This window comes from Xiphophorus hellerii, chromosome 19 (genome assembly GCF_003331165.1).
Source record: "Xiphophorus hellerii strain 12219 chromosome 19, Xiphophorus_hellerii-4.1, whole genome shotgun sequence".
Classification (NCBI taxonomy): Eukaryota; Metazoa; Chordata; class Actinopteri; order Cyprinodontiformes; family Poeciliidae; genus Xiphophorus; species Xiphophorus hellerii.
This window is the reverse complement of record NC_045690.1, coordinates 4,241,531-4,261,765: the sequence shown is the minus strand read 5'-3', so window position 1 is coordinate 4,261,765 and position 20,235 is coordinate 4,241,531. Positions and strand designations below refer to the sequence as shown.

The following is a 20,235-nucleotide window of genomic DNA, read 5'->3' as shown; positions in this document are numbered from 1 at the left end:
TCACATTTGAGGTCTGTGACAAGCTGGGTTAAATTTAGCCAAAATGCAGCAAATTATTTGGAGGAATACCAACACTGAGCTATCTGAATATATCTCCACAATGATGAAACATGGTGGTGGTAGCATCATGCTTTGGGTAAGCTGGTAAGAGATGAAAGAAAACCTGTGAGAAGCTGCAGAAGACTAGAGATGGGGCTCAAAGTTCACCTAGACATATGAGACGGAGTCACAATGTAGTAGCTTACATTGGACCAGTTAAAGTCTGGACCTAAACCAAAATGAGAATTTGAAAACTGATGTTCATAAAACATCGTCTTTGACAAAGTTGAGCTATTTTGCAGAGAAAGGAGGGCAGAAATGTCATCTGTAGATGTGCTGGATCACAAAAAACTAGGAGCTGTAATTATAGCAAAATTATGTGGTGAAATGAAAACATATGCTGCTCTTCAGATTTGCGAAGAATATTAAAAATTATTTAAGAAGTACTGGAGTTAGTCCATGTAGACACCACTCCTATGCAGTCTAGAGATAGTCCAAATGACATGAAGGATTCTAAGTACCCTTAAGTACCCTGGTAATGGCCTCAACGCATCTCACAGTTGCACAATTGTTCCTTAGACTTAGACTTCGACTTAGACTGGATAATGCAGCACAACATCAGCTGCAAAAGGTCACATCTCTCCAAAAACACTTCATGTATGCTTCAAACTAGACTGAAGAGCATTACCTACAGGAAATCTGATCTCCTGTTGGTATCATAGATACCCACCCCCAACATGGACTATTCACACTCCTACCTTCTGGCCTGACGGTCAACGACCACATGTACAATAGAAGAATGGATGCTAATTTGAGCCATCAGAGTCGTCAGTTTGGACTCAGGGTCTTTTGGCACTGTTTCAGTAAGTATGGGGAGAAATCGAAAACCTAGTACTTCTAGTAATCGTTCACCACTTTGTGTTTATTTATCACATAAGATCCCAATAGTGTGGGTATTGCGTTTGCAGAGTAGGAGGGAAGTATCATTGATACTTGCTCAAAAACAAATCATTATGCAAATTTACAGAAATAATCCCCCCTCTCCTGCAGATGGGGTTCATGCTTTCATGTAGTTTAATCTTTTTCAATATGCACTTCACCTCCAAAGTCCTTTGATTGTCAAATTGGTTGGAACTTCTGAAGCAGACAAAGAGACAAAACAAAAGTGTTTTTTTTCCATTTTTTTATTTTCTTTGAAAAAAAAAAGAGGAAAAATGTATCAAATCTGAAGCGAGTCGCCATGTTGCTATCATGAAATAATGCAGGGATACATGTTTGCTTTGAAATGATGCGTTACGTAAAAAATATATTTTTCTTTCCCTCATACACACACATAGGCATGACTTGAAAGTCTCCTCTTCAACCTGAAAGTTTTTGGGGGGGGGCTTTGGGGATCAACTCTTTCAACGAGGTTATACCGTAAAGTCGAGAAATGTCTGAAGATTTGGGCTAGAAAAAAATGGCCAATACTAAACCTCAGTGGAAATGTCTGACTTTAGATTCCGACTCCAACCTGACTTTTTTTCTGGCAATTTTTAGGTGGGAAAACAAATAGAAAGAGACTTGGCAGTAAAAAAACAAAGAAAAGAAGAAAAGAAAAGTCAGATTGTGGGTAAGAAAAACGCACCAGTGGGTATGAAGAGGAAATGATGGGTAGACTGAAAGCAGCAAAATTTACATCGTTTAAAAATGCTTTAAAAAAAGGTTGCTGAGCACAAATGATGTTTAGAGCTCTGAAAATGAAAATTGAAATTCAAAGTAAATCGTGTCAAGCTCATAAAAACACTGTAATATTAATCTATTTACATCTATATACAATGCAACACATAAATGTTTTACATTAAAAATATTTTACTCAAATAAACAAACCATAAGAACTGGGCAGACCGGGATTTACAAATTCAAGAAATGGTTTTAACATTTTCATCTTAAAGTCTGAAAATCTGGAGGGCTCCGTTCGGTTCCAGCTCTTTGGCTTTTTTAGTCCACAGCTCTATGATGGCTGTGCTTCAAAGGTGGCTTCAAACGCCGGCTGTGTTTCTCCGTCCTTCAGGGGAGTTTATTCTTCAACGAGCGTAACTTGGAGCTGACCGGCTGCCAGCTCAGTCATCTCGATGAGGAAAGCCGACTGGTTGCTGTAGTGTTGGATGACGTTGTCATCCATGTTGACCAATATTCTACAAGATAATGAAAAAAAAAGCCGTTACTTCAGAGGTATTTCGAAAAAACAACATCTTCGTAGTTTTTCCCAAACAACACAGAGTGCCTGTTTCTATGAATATTTTTTCATTGAAATCAACTTCTGTTGGAGTTCTGGGTAAGAAACATGGCCTCTGTCAGCCTTTAAGTGTTTGATGCTTTAATGCTCCAGCTACCCTGCGGCTCACGCACACCGCCTGCAGGGACTGCACTGATTGAAGGTAGCAGTAAAAAAAAAAAGGGAGTGAGCTGCTGGGAGAATGTAACCCAACCTGTTAGCTTGGCTGCTTCCCCCACTGATAGCTGCCAGCAAGAGGCAGGAAAAAAACCCAGAGGTGTTCCAGCTCATCTAAGCAGGTCACAAGTTAAGGATTTCATATCTGCCCTGGCGTCACGCACAAAAACCCCCCAGATTAACATAGGTTTAAAAACCAACAACCATCCCTCTGATGAGTTCCTGTTTTTCTGTACTCTGCTCAGTGTGAAAGACGTTTTTATATTTATTTAAAGGGTTCGGATTCAGTAAAAACTACGTGATCTTTGTCAGATGTGTGGCAGTCGATAACTTGATAGGCAACATTTAGCTTGTGACTCGAAGCCCTGAGGCCTTCATTGAGAAAGGATCGCTTCAAATAGTACTTCCTGATGTTCCAACGAGATACAGTTGTGAAAACATCAATAACTGCTGATGACTCATCTGCACTACCTGTGAAATCTTTTCATCTGCTGCCTTTTTTGTAAAGGAGCGACAATTAAAACATTCCGCAGGCTAAGCCAAACCTACCGACCCGGTCTGTCGGCATGAAGAGGATAAAGCCAGAAACGAAGCCCTGAGCATACGCATCCATGTCAGTTCTTTTACATCACCCAAGACTCAGGAACTCACCCTCGTTTGCATTTCTTGCAGATTCTCCCAATGGTGTCTTTTTGCAAGCCTGTACTTTTCGGAAATCTGAGGAGAGAAAGGTGTAGAGATGAAAGTGAGCGTGAGCTCTTGCTCAGAGAAAGATAATACACTTGTGAAAAGAGGAAGACATCAACGAACGTCTTCATTTGATACTTACAGCTTCTCGCAGGCCTGACAGCGTCGGCGAGCTGAGCATGAGCGCGTCGAACACTTCATCAGTGCCGGTTCTCACGTATAGCAGGACTAACAGAGCAAGAGAGACACAATGAGCACCAAGAAAACCAAAAAATACTTTTTATAGCGTGTAGGCATGGGCTGGTTCAGAAAAAAAACACAGTTTAATGTCCTTTCAACAAAAGGCAAATCAGTGTCAAAATAAAACTGGCTTTCTCCTGATTCATAGATCTGCCCCTCCTGCGCCTGTTGCTGGCTTAAAGAAGGGTACAACACCTTTCCTTAGCGTTTAAAAGAAGAACTAGAAGTTGTTTAGGAATATCTCTGATTGTGAAAAACAGAAAGCCATGCTGTTAAAAAACAAAAAGAGGTGTGACAGTGTGCCACACATAACTGTTATTAAGATTTCACTTTTAAAAACTACCAGTAGCAAGTTATGAGCTAACCAATTAAATAATTAGGCTCTAGATAAAATGTTCTATCCAAACTTTTATGCCATTGGTGTAAGTTATATACTGCCACCATTTAAATAAATTTAAGCTAATTTCAGCAGAATGAATTAGCATTGTTATGTTTGGCTGTATTTCTCTTTCAGATATTAGAAAACTGCATTTTGCTTCTGCTCTTTTCTTCTTTTCCTGTGTTCTAAAGACGGCTCATCGAGAGCAGAGTAATGGTTCCACTGGAGCTGTTTTACTGCCCACTGTCGCCACATGCTTGCTCAGGCGGACTTTCTTATAATGAGGACTTCAAAAAAAATTAGAATCTATACACCAACTTTACTGCATTTTATTATAACTAAGTTTGTACTGGAATACATGTGTTTGAATGCATATGAATGGATTGTAATGGACTAATCTGATAATATCTTTCTGGATGTGAATTGAATCAGTTTGTCTTTTAAAGGGCTCCAGATTATATTTTTTTGTACATCAGTGAAAGATATATATCAAACTATATTGAACTGAATAAACTGAATGAAATAAAAAAAAGTATAACATATGTTGCTGCACACTGGCAGCTGCTAGCAGAAATAAGACTAATGAATGTTTGCTTTCATCATAAAAAGAGGAATTTGGTTAAATGGAAAAATGGTGTGAAAACTAGAGAATTGGTTAACGTGATGCTGTTTTATAGTTGGTCAGGTAAGAGTGCACAGTAAGTACATGCAGTTTTGTACTAAACTTAGCAGGAGTCTGAATCTAGAAAAGACAGAAAGTAAAGACAACATATTCCAGGAGGCTAATGCCTTTCAAAAAAAGTTTTCTTCCACCTGAAGGAAGGAAATTGTTTCTAAAACCAAATTTCCAAAATATGCGTATTGATTCACATGATTAATTTAGAAAATTCCTACTTGTTGGATTTTGGCAATTATTGTTGCAATTTACGTTTTTGTGTCTTGTACCTAATTTTACACTTCAATTTTTATTGATATTGCCTCATTTGTGTTAACCACCAGTGTAAAAATAAACCAATAAGCTATCTTTTTTAAAAACAAAAATGTTTTATTGGCTCTAGTGGCCTTTATTTGATCGTTAATTGACAGGAAGGTGGGTAATGAGAGAGGGGGGAAACATGCCAGGTCGCCAGGCCAGGAATCGAACCTGCGATGGCCGCGTCGAGGCTAGGGCCTCCATATGTGGGTTGTGCTTAACCCCTGAACCACCACAGCACACCCCCGACCAATAAGCTATCTAATGTGGGAAATTCCAAGTATCATGATCGAAATAAACTGTTCCTAAAGACATTAATTTGGCAGCATTAACACCATGATATTGATGTTTTTCCTTAAGGTCATCCCAGCGTGAGAAACTGAGCCAGCCCATGTCTGCATTAGGATTGTTTTTAATGTTCCACCTCTTTGTGGGTCTTCTCTGCGTGTCTGTTTGTTGGGTGGAGAACCACTCTGCTCTCTGTCTGGATACAGCCTCTTCAGACAACTCCTGCCAACACAAAACCAACAACCACGTCAGACAAAAGCAACCGGCTGACGGAAAGGTGACAGACATTCACAGGATAATGTGTTTTTTTGTTCTTTTTTTGGAGTGTTTTTACATGCGCTTACCTTTCAATGTCATCCATAGGAGTGGCCTGGTGAGACAATGGAGAGGAGAAGAAAGATCTGATTAGATGCAGCTCCACTGATAAAGACATTGCCTAATGTCCTTCATGAAAAAAAAAAACATTTTATCATTGCTTTAAGTGTTTATTTCCCATGACCTCTAGCAGAGCCACTCTGACGTGGACACTGATGAGGAGAGGCAGATAGCACCATCATACCCCTAATCACACCATTCAATCAGCTATCCTCTTTTTTTCATGAGTCACTCTAACTTTAGTTATTCTGAATCTAAAATGTTTTGCATTTTAAATGCATTTGGCATCTTAATAACCTGACATTTACTGGCTCCTACGTAAACTCTACAACGTGTCCATGTAAAGCTTAGAGACTGTGGGAAAGCTGGCCTGTCTGAACAGCTCTCTAACCACACTGTTGTTGTAGCTCTGATGAGTGAAGGACATGTAAAAAAAGAAAAAAGATGAGGGCGGCGTGCAGCGGATCGACCTGGGGATGTTACCCTGGCTGTCTGCGCGCTTTCGTGCAAGCCCTCATGGCTCAGACGCCACATGTTCAGGCCGCAGATGCTTGAACTTGTGCCTGGTTTCGACTCCAATTAGCTTATCTGATGCGAAGCCTGTGTTTAGCTTCACTTTCACTGGTATTATTAACATCGCCAGTCCCACTTCCTCCAGTTTCCCAAGCCCACCCCCGTCCTTGCATACTTTCCCACAGTTTTTTCCCTGCTTCGCTCGTGCCTATCCCATCACCTGCAGGGCTGTGCACGCAGACCAGAGAGGTTATTAACGAGGGGCTTACCATGCGCTGTAAGCTGGTGAGGTGTGCCTCTGGGATGAAGAGAACTGGCTGAGTGACGAGGTCGTCTAGAGTTTTGAAGAAGGTGCACTCAGAGCCGATGGAGCTGCTCACAACGGACTTGGCTGCAAACAAACCAAGAGATTCAACAAAGTGAGCTTATTATTCATTGGACAGTGTAATAATTAGGCCTGTCACAATATCAAATTTTGCAAATTGTCCCACAAGTTACTCTGATAAACGATAATATTGTAATTTTGAGACCATTTTTAAGTAACATAATTGTTAACTTTTAATTCTAATGAATATTTTACACTGGAACTGGAAGACATTTTAAATATCCCAAATAAATAAACAAAACAACAAATAAAATGAATTATAAGACTTTTATTATCCAGTTTTTAGTAGAAAAAACCCCAAGAAAAACAATAAATTATGCAACTGGAAATTATTGCACTTGTTTTAGTTTATTATGCAATTAATCAATTTATTGCAACAGGACTAGTAATAATAATCCCTTTCTTTTTTTTAAAGAATACTCACCATGTGCATCATTAGTGTTCTTTCCCCTCCTCTTGGATCTCTTCTTCTCTTCATCACGCATTTTCCTCTCTGCACCCTGCAGACACGCAAACAGGAGGTTACAATAATGGCACGGATCCCACAAAATACCTGTTTTACATGGCTTATGGAAAAACGGTGAATGAATCTGAGTGGATTACCTTATCGCAGAAAATCTTGACCTGGCAGGCAGCTCTGTGGATGAGCTGGTTGTTTCCTGAACTGAAGTCGTAGGTGTCGATCTGCAGGTTCAGAGGCAGGCCCTTCACCCCTTTCTGAGAGGAGAAGTCGGTGCTCAGGGAGTTTATACCGATGTAAATCTGAGGAAAAAGAAGAAGAAAAGATTTTAAATCCCTTTCTTATTATTCATGTGCATTATTTAGAAAGTTAAATTGAACAAGAAAGTGAGAACTTCCCCTTCTTTTTCATGCAATTCGAATGAAACAGGAACACCTGCAGCACTTTTTTTTAATTTCTAAGTCGTTATCTTTTCAGTCTCCCACACTAGTGCCCAATTGGAGCAGATTTATTGGCCCCACCTAACACCTCAGGGGCCAGCAGAGAGGCTAGGTCTGCTGGAGATTGACAGGGAAAAGGCATATTTTACATTCCTGATGTGTCTCTTCAGCCGCTCCTTTTTCTTTTTTCTGTTTTGTTTTACTGCCAGCGTTTCCCTTGCTCTGCCGTTCAACATGTCAGCTAACGCATCTCGTTTAACTTTCTCGGCTAGCGCATCTCACGACAGCAGAGAAACTATGCATGCATTAGGACAAGGTACCGTCTTTACCTTTGCCTCCTCGTTGGGGTTCCACACGAAGGAGAAAGCGTTGAAGGCCACCTCCTCCACGTTGCTGATGCCACTGAATACTTCTTTGTAGTCGGCTGTGTGAAGTTAAGCGATATAAATATTTTAAATCCTTACAAGATAAAATTTTCTCAAAATTAGAGACAAATAAGGCCTCTAACTCGTATTTTAATATGGTACATGCATGTTTTGGTAATTGGAAGTTCTCATCAGAAAAAAATTAAAAAGCTAGTGTTTTTTTTAATAAACTGTTACCTTCCTAAAATAATTACCTACGTCATTTTTTGCCAAAAGATGATTTAAGCAAAAAAAGTTTCTTAGAATATTATTTTATGAAGGTGACAATATATAAAATAAAGTGTATATAGCTCCCCCTAAATGTTACAGTACAAGATCGTCACAGAATTTGCACACTTTCTTTGTGCTACATAAGTTTTCACCAGGAAAAAGTTCATTTTTGATTGTTGTTGGTAGTTGTTGCTTCTTTTTGAGGAGAAATTTCAGAAACCAAAAACATGCATGGACTCATAGTGCTTTCCTGTTTTTGTGTGTCATAAATCTCTCAATTTTTATTACCAAAAGATGAAAAAACACTTTGGCCAAAAAATTACTCACCTTTAGGCGGCACAATTTACACTATTTTTCTTTGCTAGCAGTTTTATTTCACATATCGTCACCTTCCTAAAATAAAGGCCTGAGTCACGTTTTGCCAAACGATGAATTAGGCAAAAAATAAAACATTTTTTTAAAATTACTTATTTTAGGTGATGATATGTAAAAAGAAAACTGCTAGCAAGGAAGAAAAGATAGCGTAAATAGCTCCCCCTATAGGTCAAAGTTCATAATTGTGACAGAATTAGCACTTTCTCTTTGCCGCTTATTTTTTCAACAGGGAAAGAAAGTATATTTTGGACCCAAAAAATGTGAAAAATGATTTATAATTTTACTTTTTTTTATTTTGGTTGTTCTTGCTTGTTTTTGAGGAGAAAGTTCAGAAACCAGAAACATGCACGGACTGATCACGCATTCGTGTTTTGGCGTGTGTAAAAAAAAAAACATACCGATGTCAATAACCCTCTGCTTGACAGTTGGCTGACGCGCGTGCCAGTGGTTCCAGAAGCGGAGCTGCATTTCTGGGCTCTTGTCGTTCTCAAATACAGCCATCACCACAGTCTGGAGAGGAGAAAACAGAAAGGTCAATGGCAGTGAGTAGGCCACATTTTCAAATGAGCATCTCTGTTTTTACTGTACAACAATACGTTTCATTCATGACGGGAAATCCTTCTTTTCTCCTCTGATTTTCCTGACAAACAAAAGAGCAGTGAGAACACCACACCTTCTCCCCTCCTTGTTCTGTCTTTTTATTAACACAGCCGAGCTGAGCTGTCCTCCATTCTAGCCCCATTTAACTGCCATAGAAACAAATTGTATGGCACAAGCCCTGTCCGCAGGCTGTCAGCAGGGCATTAGTCACCGACGGAGCTGGCTTCCAGGGAGGGACAAACATTTGGGAAGGGCTTGTTTGGCGACAGAAATAAAACAGGAATACCTGCTCCTCAAACCCTTAGGGAAAAACTACCACAGTAGTTCCTAATGTCTTTACGTAAAGCCGAACAAAACTTTGAGGAGATATTTTTTTATATAATGACTCACTCACCTTGACTTTGGTGGCGGTGAGGCAAGCGCTGCTGTCGACTCCCTGCAGAGTGATGGGGTAGAATTGGCCTTTGTTCAGGTAAACCATCGGCAACTCGCTGGACTTGTGAGGCAATGCAGCAGGAGATCCGAGGGCAAACTGGAAGTCGTTCCTGGGCCTCTCCGGAGAGGAGCTGGCGTACGAGCCCGAGTAGACGGGGCTGGAGTGGCTTTCAGGAAACGGATTGCTATAGGGAAGAGTCTGAACCCCACACAGCGCAGATATGTTAGTAAAAACACTTAAATGTACAACAAAGATTTAACTTTCAGACAATGGCGGCAGGCTTACCTCAGCACTGGGGTCAGCGAACGCAGCGTTGTCTGGCCACTTCTGCATCAGGTCGAAGATGTTGCTGAGCTCCTGCTTGTCGGACGTGTCTGCGACGACGCTGCTCAGGGTGGCGTACGTTTCCGAGAAGCCGGGAGCGGAAATGATGGGCTGAGAAGAGATCTGCTTCAGCCCCAGAACCTCCTGAGGGTGGGAGGTGGGAACAATCTCGGAGAGGATCTTCAAGACCGGGTCGTTGATGTTGGTCATCAGAGTCCTGCCGGGTCAGAAAGAAGCAAAAGTTCAACAGAGAATCCAGTTTATGGTTTGGTTTGGTTATGTGAGCTAAACATATGAATATATATAAGCATAATACAAAATACAGAGGTCAAAAAATGAGAAGGGTTTTTAACTACCGGTAATCGTTTTTGTTTTCACACAGTAAAGGTTTTACAAATTGCACAATAACTTGATCCAGCTTTGTCTAAATGAGGAAGTTTTTCCACAATTTAGTGTCAATAAAACCTCAGAAATAATTTTTTTTGTCAATAAATTTAAACTATCATAAATTGCTGTTCATTAGAGAATAATCTATTCTCAACTTAACTAAAGATAATTAAACATATCCCTTTAATTTACCATGTGACAACTTGTGATTTGCCATCTTGATGAAGGATTATATGAACAATTTCTTACACTTTTTACAATAATTTTGTTGTAGTGTCTTTCGTTTTGTATTTAATCTTTAATATTTGTGTAGCTTTGTCGTTTTAACCTTGTTTTGTATAACCTGATTGTTTTTAGCTAGATAAATTACTCATTGTTCTGGGCAACAGATGAAAAATAGCCTTTTTTAACAGAAATGTTCATTATTGGGCTCTATTTCTGCCAAATAAATTTCAGATTAAGTGCAAAATATAAACTTCAGCAATGTTAGCCAGCAGTGGTCCATATTCTTTTTAAATTTGCTTGGAAGGGTTGCACTTCCACTTAGCTGGAAACACAAATAATTTATAGAAACCTTGAACTGACAAAACCTTTGCCACCCCCTGTTAGCATAAAGCCCTGGGTGGAGAGCCACATCTCCTACATCAAAAGCACCACTGAATGCGACTGAAGATGGCGACGCGTGCAGCAGCTAATGCGCCAAAAGCTGCCTGCAGAACAGCAGGCTTTGCATCTGGGTGGGAACTATTTGTTTCTTAATCCGGGCCTTCTTTCCCCGGCCCTGTTTGCATTTCTCCATTGAAAACGTTTGAGGGGACAACACTGCGCCCCGGCAGTGGCCTTTTCTCAGCCACCTCAGGAGGAACAAGGGACAGAAGCAACCTTGTTGTGAAACTGACAGAAAGGGAGACGATGATGGAGAAAGCTTCTGTGAATGGAAGGGCTGGAGACAATAAACCCTCCCGCTTTGTTTGGCTACGGGATTACCCACTCATGAGTTTATGACCTCCTAAAGCCCTGCCATTTTTCCTTTATGAATTATGACTGACATAAGTTTCATCAAGTGAGAAGAGAATAAATACACGGATTAAATTTCTGAACGTGACACGAAGAACATCTGTTTCTCAAGTTTCTCACAGTCAATGTATTTTTTTTATGATTTAATTGCGAACTTCTAGGGAATTCTAGGGGGAAATTTGGGAATTCTGTAAAATTCAGCTGACCTCTCTGTTGGCTTGCAGATGTTGTTGCGGTTGAAGGCAGCAGCTTTCTGCTCTTTCTAGTTGTGGAAAAGAACAAAATTGAAAAAAAACATTAAATAAAAACATCAAAATAAACAAGAAATTAATTTATTAAGGTGTGAAATTTTTTTTTTTTTTACCCTGCACTGTTCCTGAAGTATTGTTAAGGCTGTCATGGTTTCTCCAGGGTTGAGTCTAAGCTTCTGCTCCGGGTTGGGGGTGTCCAGGTAGGCCCAGGAGTCCATTACGTAGTTTGTACAATGGTTATAGCTGAAGTTCTCGCTCTGAAAGACCAGTCCCAGAGTCCTGCAGCAGGAATCAAAGAGTTTAGATTGATTTATTTGAACAAAACGACATAAAAAGTCATGTATTTCCTTGGTGTGAGAGGCTTTGACAGAGCTGTAGTGAGCTGGAGACGAGCTGCGGAGGTTCCTGAGCCTTGGAGCACTGTACATACTTGCCCTGTAGCACGGAGGGTTTCGATTGCAAAACCACAGAGCTGAGTAAGAACCCTCAGGAGCCGCGGCGTCAAAAGGGTTCAACAACACATAAACAAGCACGCACATACGCAGGTGTAGTGCTTTGTGGTTTCAAGCGTGAACAGGGGAGAAACCACATGCTTAAATCCTATATAAACCTCCTTATTTGCACAAATGCGATCCGATTTATTTCCTGCTAAAAAGAAGCCAGCATCTACAACCAAAAAGCTAGCTCTGCTTTTCCATCTCAGTTGTAAAATAACTAACGGCTGGGATTGTGAGGATATGACTTGTTTAGATAGACTCACAGTGACATTGGATTGTAAACAGGCACCCTGCCAGGATAAGCCCCCATGCCCTCCCCTTCTTTAGTGTGAGTCTGGAAAAACTAATGAACAAACAGCAGCAGTTTAGCCTGGATAAACAGTTAATAAAATGTGCTGACAGACACACGAGACCACAGCTATTCACAGCTACATCTGAGTCAGAGCACAGGGAGAAGAAATCCCATGTATGTTGTGACTCCCAGCTAAATTCCAAGTTTGGAAACTGGAGTTTTTAACTTAAATTTCTCCCCAACTTGGGTTAAAAACTCTTCCAAATGCTCAGAGATGAACCTGCAAAATAAACATTGCCGCTTAGACTTATTCTACATTTCACCCAGAAACCAGGACTTGATTTCAGATGAGGTGGGCTCCTGTCTAACGTTTCACCACCGTGTAACTCAATGCATTGCATGCTGTAATTGCGCTCCAACACCTCCAGAGGAGATTCTCATTTCCCACAATCCCTTTGTGCTCCGTGGCCCCTAGGTTAGCGACAACACAAGCTGAAACAGACCCACTACAGCCTCGGATCCAGAAAGTGTGTGTCAGCCTCTGAGCTTTTAATACAACTTGTCCGTATCAATTTTCCCTGTAGAAATCCCAGTTAAAAAGCAGCAGGGATTTTCACATGGGGGTCCCATTGCAAAAGAAATTAAATACATTTTAAAAAATGGAAATTATACACAAACCATTTACAGCACTACTATACTTCTACTTACAAGTACAGTTTTATAAATTAACATTTTAATGCAAAATATTTAAAAAGAAAACTTACTCAGTCTCTTTGGTCATCTCTCCCGTACCAGTTAGTCTGAACAGGCTCCTTTAGGTATTCACTGTATGTATGAGCTCTTCTCTCCGTGTCAGTCTAGCAGAGAAGATCAGACACAGATTAGTCAACTGCAGTGATTTCCTCTGAACGAGGCCCAGTTTTATGTCATGCCAGAACAGAGTCTGCTTCTTTCATCTGATTGGCTGAGAGCTCTGCAACAGGTGTCTGATAGGACAGGTGGAGGGGGGGACCTGCATGCTTGCACATGAGAGCGCAGCAGCTAGCAGGTTATTTTGCATAACAATCTCAGGTGGGAGGGTCTTGCATCTCATTAGGTGAATCAGAAAAATAGAGATTGGGAATCAGTCAAGTGTGAAAGGTTTGATAATGACTGAGAGAAGAGAACAAAGGGAAGGAGCCTGGCTTTGACATGTTAATAGTTTTTCAGTTTCATTTTTCACCTCTACTCTGGCTTTGGTTTCTTTAATTTTTTCTGTTTTGGGAATTGGTAATTGGGGAAAAAAATAGGTAGTTTTTCTAAGTTAACCTATTTTTTGTTGTTGTTTCTTAAATTCTATTCCAAACAATCCTGACTGAGGTGAAGATAGTAAATTAAAACCACCATTTATCCGCTTTACTGATGAAACAAGCAGGTCTATGTTTAGGCAAAAAAAAGAAAAAGGTTCCCATCCTTTGAATTTGGCACACTGCAACCATAAACTTCAATGAATTTTTGGTATTTTGTGAGATAGTTGGGAAGTGGAAGAATAATTACTGCTCATTCTGATAACTCTCATACTATGGAGGACCAAAACTGACATAATAAGAAATAAAAGCATACATTTGTATTTAGTTTTCCCTTATCCACAGTTGTTGTCGTCAAGAAATGTATATGTTTTGTTTTTCCTTTCCGTTATACATGTGCTGTCATTCAAAAAATGTATATTCATTTTACTATTCCTTACACGTGTGTTTTCGTCAAGAAATGCATATATTTTCTTTTTCATTTCCCCTAAACATGCGTTTTTGTCAAGAAAAGTAGATATTTTGTTTAATCTTTTTCTTATACAAGCCCTCCTTCTTTTGACAAGTAGGGCTTGTCAAAAGAAGCCCTACTTGTCTTTCTCACCCCTACTTGTGGTGAGAAATTAATTTAACCAAATCATAAAACTTTAAGCAGCCATCTAAATTCGATGCCTATTCTCTAACCTCTACGCCAAGCTGCAAACATTAACGAGAAGATTTAAACAAAAGCGATGCATAAAGAACTAGTCATAGTGTCATCTGAAAAGGCCTCCTCTGAGCAACAGATCCCAGGGTCGCTCCTCTCCTTTTTGGAGTGCCTCCTCCACTTTTTTTGTATCAGTTGATCACAAGGCAAAGCATTTATTAATATTTGTTTGACAGGCGTGTTTGGTTCAGAAATCTGCTTGAGGAGGGAGCTTGAGAACGGCTGGCCGAAATGAGAGGTCATAAATCGGATCAACAAATGTGTAAGGATAAGGGAAAACTAAATACATATTTAACCCTCTATGGCATGGCGTTGCCCTCAGGCAACAAACCACATATCTGTACCTCACATTGCTCCTTTATTTTATTTTTTGGGGGGCATGATTTTTGACATATTTTTGTCCAAAAAAAAGTTTTTTTCTGAATATAGTTTGTTTGATTTGTATTTCATTTCTCATAATCAGTGTAGAAAATCTGGTTTTCTAGACCAATGTTACCCTGAGGCAAACAACCCAAACTGGTTCCAGGAGGTGTCAGAGTCCGATTGTATGATTGGACATGTAATTAGGACCACCAAGCTCCCAAAGAATGCAGGAAAATATTTTTTCCCCCAAAAAATAAAAAGTCATGCCATAGAGGGTTAAGCTTTTATTTCTTATTATGTCAGTTTTGGTCCTCCATATTATCCGCCTGCCTTCAGAAGTCACATAATTAGTTTATTAGTTAGTAATTATTAGTTTATTATATCCATCTCTGTGCAATTTAATCTCGTTATAACTCCAGTTTCTCTATTCTTTAGTGAACAAACAGCATCATGAAGACCAAGTAGCACAGCAGACATGTCAGTGGAGTTTAAAGTTGGGTTAAGTTCTAAAACAATATTTCAGGAATTCAAACAGTGCACATTTACAATCCAACCCACAAATATGAACTTAGTGGATCAGTAATAAGAAGAAAGAAGTCAAAAATGCAAAATTTTTAAACGTGCAAAGCCTTAATCTTCAATGCAAGTTTGTTCTTTGTTCTAACTAGACAAAGTGGGGGTGTAAGACACTGCAAACTCTAGAACTAGAAAAAGTCTTATTTATTCACAAATGCACAGGATAGATCACATTTACTGATCTGTGTGAAAGTACGAATGGACTGAGATGGGGGTAGAGATGCATACAAATAAAGACGAGTGCTGTTCGGTTTCACAATGAATGCAGTGAAAACTCATACTGTACTGCAAGACGGAAAGCTTTGTCCTACATTCCTGGTTGTCAGCAAATCAAACTTTGCCGACATTTAATTTGTCATAACTCTCCGCTTTAACATGACTGCGTGGGAGCCCCAACACCTCAGGGAATTTGGTGTCGCAACACTTCAATAGCCTAACCACACTCACACACGCCCACCCCTACCTGATAAACAAATAAATGCGTAGAAAAAAAAGTATCTTTGTGTTGGGAGAGAAAGAGAAAGAAAAAAAATGTGCAATCATTGTTCTGCGGTACATACCTTTCAACAAGACATACAGTAAGTGGTTCATCTTGATCATAATTATTACTCTGCTTATGGCAAAAGGCATTTTTGGTTTTGTTTAGAGCATTTTCTCATTTTTGCTGCCTAATCTGGGTTTAATTTTCCACCGCCCCTCTTTGTGTCTCTTTTGTATGGAACCCAGGGGCACTGCCAGCCATCTTGGGCCCCATGACAAAAAAATCCCCCCCCCCTCTCTCCACAACTGCTGTTATAATTGATGACCCATCAAAAGCGTCACAATTTTAAAGGGTTGCAACTGCCTTGTTTTCTTTGGTCCAATACTGGTACTAGCACAATATTTACTGCTCATGAATTTTACATGCAACAGTCCACATACAGTATGCAAGTAAGTTGCTTAAAGTTTTTCTGTTAGTTTTAGATTACTGAAATGTCTCTCTCCATGAGCAACAGTCAGAGGCAACATGTAAATTATACATGAAGCAATGCAGACTTCTCAAAAAATGCTATGTAGTTGCATTTTATTCAAGTTGCAGTTTATAACTTTAATGAAAAATATGTTTTCTCCACATTTGTTAGAGCTGTCACCATGTTGTGCCAGTTTGTTATGAGACAGATAATCTGTGAAAACAATCAATCTCCTCCACCTCCTTCCTGAGCTGCTATTACTGGCTAAAGTAATGCACAGTTCTGGCCAAAACAACCAATCAGAACCAGGAGGAGGGTCTTAGTGCTCTCAATTAACCTCATTCACTCACTGCTAAATGTGCTAATGGTGGAAAAACAACTTATCATTACAGGAAAAATGTTTTATCTGCTGTCATTGGTAGCTATGCTAACTAGACTGGGCATTCCCAACAGGCTGCGCTAGCTGCAGCCTAGGGATGAGCAGCCACATGAGATTGTGATTGACAGCAGTAAAACTCTCCTGCCACTGACTGGTTGTTTCTAGATAGTACTGGGAGAAGGCAGAGGAAATAGATTTTTCACAGATTATCTCTCATGCCTTACTGTCACAGCATAATGACAGTTTTAACAAATATGTAAAATAAAATAAGTTTTTTTTACTGCAGCTTTAATTTCCCTTAGGAGAGGGCAGGTCAGGAGGAACATGGGTTAGAGGCTGCTGCTGACTGACTCACCTGTTGTTAAGTGTGGTAAAAGGCTACAGGGACAAGTTTAATATATGAATATGTTGGTAATTTCTTTCCTTAATTCATTAAATGCTAGTGAAAATGGAGGCAACCAGTCTGTAGCTAAGCTAACTATGCTGAATGGTTGATAATCTCACACAGTCTACCCACCTCTGGAAAAACTGGGTTACAAATTGACAAGTTTACCCTTTTCCCAACACATGTTCCTTGCTGGGATCAGTTACACTGGGAAGTCTCCGAGTTTCTTCCACTGCACCGCTCCGTTTTCTGCTTTCATCAGAACAGCTCGTCTTTTCAAGCGAAATAAAACTAGCACCACATTTAAAAGCTCTGATCCTTCACTGTTACACAATCACCGCTTTAAGTTAATTACACATCGCGTGATGCTTGCTGTCAGAACTTCCTGGTGCTTTATTTAAGTTACAAGCAGAATTTTGGCTGTCATCCAAAACCAAATTAAAATCACCACTGTGCCTTTCGGTTGAAAGAGTGGGCGATGACGGCACCTTCGGCTTGATAATAGTCACTCCTGACGAGCCAAGAGCAAAGAACTTATTTCTGAAAGCTAAACAACAAATGCACATAACACTTTAGATGACTGAAATGAATAAAAAAGCTAAACTAAAAATAAATGCACTTAAAAATTATTTAATTGTAACTTTAAGCTGCAAATGTTGCTTTCATAGTGTTCTTTCTAAACAGCTGAAGTTGAGTTAATCAAATGTATTTTCAGGGAACAAACGGCAAACTAGCTACAATAACTTCTTAACTTTACTGACAGCAGAGGAAGACATCTGATCAAACTCCTGGCCTCAATATCATCAAAGCTGAATTAACAAATCCTTAAGTCATCTCTAAAATCAACAACACAGCAGAGATTTCAGGTCAAATCTGACGTGTGAGAATGACAGGTGAGGTAAAAATGGATGACCATCAACCTGTTTGACTAAGGCCTAGGAAATTAGGTCCTAAGCTGCCAGAATCCACTGCGTGGCAGTTTGCGTGCATTTTCCGCCACGCTCAGCTGCACACAAACAGACGTCGACATCGGCTCCACGCACGACTGCTGCTGAGACGTCTTCGCTCTCATCACCTTTATCTTTTCCAAACCATTGTCTCCTCCTTCCTCACTCTCCTATATCCCACTTACTCTTCCTTTCACCCTCTTTTCCCACCCGCCCATTCCCTTGCAACTGTTTAAACAATGGATCAAAATTAAACACTTACTCGTATTCTTACACCACAAGTTTCACACAAGACAAAAAAAAAGATAACAAAAAATAACTAAAGCAAAATAAAATAAATCTTTTTAATTTATTTATTCTTTTATGTATGGCTGATTTTCTGTGTTCACTCCTACAGTACTAACCATATCTTGGCATCTCTTACTCTAGTGTTATCTTTCCATTTGAACTGACTTCTTGTTTTGTCATGAAGGAATTTGTGTTGGAGGTTTAAGACAACAAAATTAGTCCAAGGCATGTTGTGTTCTCTAATTCCTCAAACTGGGAAACTCTGCTGCTAAAGACCTGCCACGTCTGCAGCAACCTTTCCTTTATTTTATGCTGCTGATAATAAATTCCTACAGTACTTGAACTGTTCATTCTTCGCACGGCTTTGGAAAAACAGAGATCACAAGATTGACAGTTTCTTCAAATAGTAACATTTAGGAGGCCACATGCACAGATGCAACATGCGGGTCTGGAGCCAGACATCACTGCTGTCATCAACTCCTCGTCCGTGATAAACATCAGCAGAACCGTGAGGCTTTTATTGTGAAATATCACACCACAAATGTTACTCTATATCCATGGAAACATAAGAGAAACAACAATACAAGCATTGTTTGAAAAATTAACTTACTGCACTGGAACAAGTGTATGGAGCAGATAACCTATCATATCTCCCATTTGTTAAATTAAGGTGAGATTTGCAGCCACAGTTTATATAAATATAAAGTAGCAGGTTTTAGTGAGGCAGAAGAAAACCTTTTCCACCTCTAATGACACATATTAAGCATTATTCAAAAGAAAGACATGTAAAAATAAAAGAGTGGTAATGACTTGCTTACTCATATGTACACACCCTTAAGCTAATAGACAATTAAATCATCTTTTTATTCAATTCCAGTTTTTAGGAATTAACATTTAGCAGCATTTATTAAAAGGACTTTAATTAAAAATTCAGTGGTTCTTGTGGGATTTCCTTCCTGTTTGCTCTTCTGCATTCCTGAGCTGAAGCCATAATCTGCAAAGATCCTGAAAAGGATCAAGTTATTGTATAAAGGCAAGAATCAGGAGAAGAGTTCAAAAGTCATATCAGTCAAATTGTACAGGAAAAAAGTCACATTATGTCTGTAAAAAGCTTTGAAATGATTAATAGTTCTTGTTTTTAACATCATAATAATCGTCCATTTTATCAGAGGGAGCAGGAAGCCATACGGAACAAAATCTGATGTCAGCTCTGTTCTATATTTAATTCAAGTAAAATATTGCTTTTCTGCTTCTTAAATAGGTTTTAAAACTGTTTTTAAAAACTAAACTTTTCATACACTTGCTGGAGTAAAACTTTCACTATAAAAATGTTTTTGTAAATATTGTAGTAATTTACTGGCAGCTCAAAGTTAAATGCATTTTATTTTCAGGTGGAAAATATTGAATAAACTATTGGAAATCCTCTAAATCATTAACACCTTGTAAACAATAATGAACCCAGAAATTAACAGCACACGTCTGTGTTGTGTTTACAGCCATTCCTTTTGAATTCCCAGCACTCTCTTTGTGGTGTCGGCTTGACCACAATCGACAGGAATATTTTATCACAATATTTTTTAAAAGATACAATAAGAACTTTTTATAATCACTAAATTGCACACAGTAACTGCATTTAATCATATTTTCAAATTAACTAATTTTTATCGATGGTCTCGTTGAACAACCAGTGGAAGAAAATAGTAAAACTAACAATCAAAACAATACAGTTATGTATTGGGCAATATGTAATGGGCAATTTTAAACAGCACTAATTGGAATTTAGGGTGAAAATGATAAATCAAAGTTCTTGTGATAAGAAATCTATCATACGGCAAAACTAAATTACAACAAAAAATGAAACAACAAAACACAAACATTAGCAGGCCATCATATTAATTTTCTTTTTTTTGTTGGCTCATTTAAGATGAATCTCCTATAATGTGTTGTAATGTGAGTTGTGTGAGCATGTTTGAATGATTTGTTGATCTACCGAGCTGAGGAGAAAGTGCAGGCCTCGTCGCTGTTGTCACTTTGTTTGAGCTACACCAGAGAGGCTCCAGGAGTCTACTGAGACTCAAATACCCCCCATCCCACTCCCTGTCCTGTCAACTGCCCCCTCCTCTTCTCTATTCCCCCCCAAGAAAGGAGGCTGCAGCCACTCCCAGAAACTCTGCATTGCCCCGAGAAAGGGATAAAAGTTGACGGTGGGCAGGAGATGAGGAACTGCAGAGAATGCAGAGAAGGTATAAAACGTAAATGTTAGCAGAGAAAAGGGGTTTAAGGCAGCAGATCCTGCAGCATCTGAGGCATTCAGAGTAAAGTTGAGCA

At 39.4% G+C, this 20,235-nt stretch overlaps 1 protein-coding gene across 1 annotated transcript; it reads right to left on the bottom strand.

Annotated features, from left to right (window-relative positions):
* Positions 1-1,318: 1,318 nt before the first annotated feature.
* Positions 1,319-12,940, bottom strand: grhl3 (grainyhead-like transcription factor 3). Its single transcript, XM_032547664.1, is given in 16 exon segments — positions 1,319-2,216; positions 3,125-3,174; positions 3,176-3,190; positions 3,303-3,388; positions 5,177-5,262; positions 5,385-5,410; positions 6,198-6,319; positions 6,738-6,813; positions 6,917-7,075; positions 7,543-7,637; positions 8,622-8,733; positions 9,218-9,457; positions 9,545-9,800; positions 11,194-11,249; positions 11,352-11,517; positions 12,792-12,940. Coding segments are annotated over 16 exon segments (1,680 nt in total). The 5' UTR covers positions 12,809-12,940; the 3' UTR covers positions 1,319-2,098.
* Positions 12,941-20,235: the final 7,295 nt, after the last annotated feature.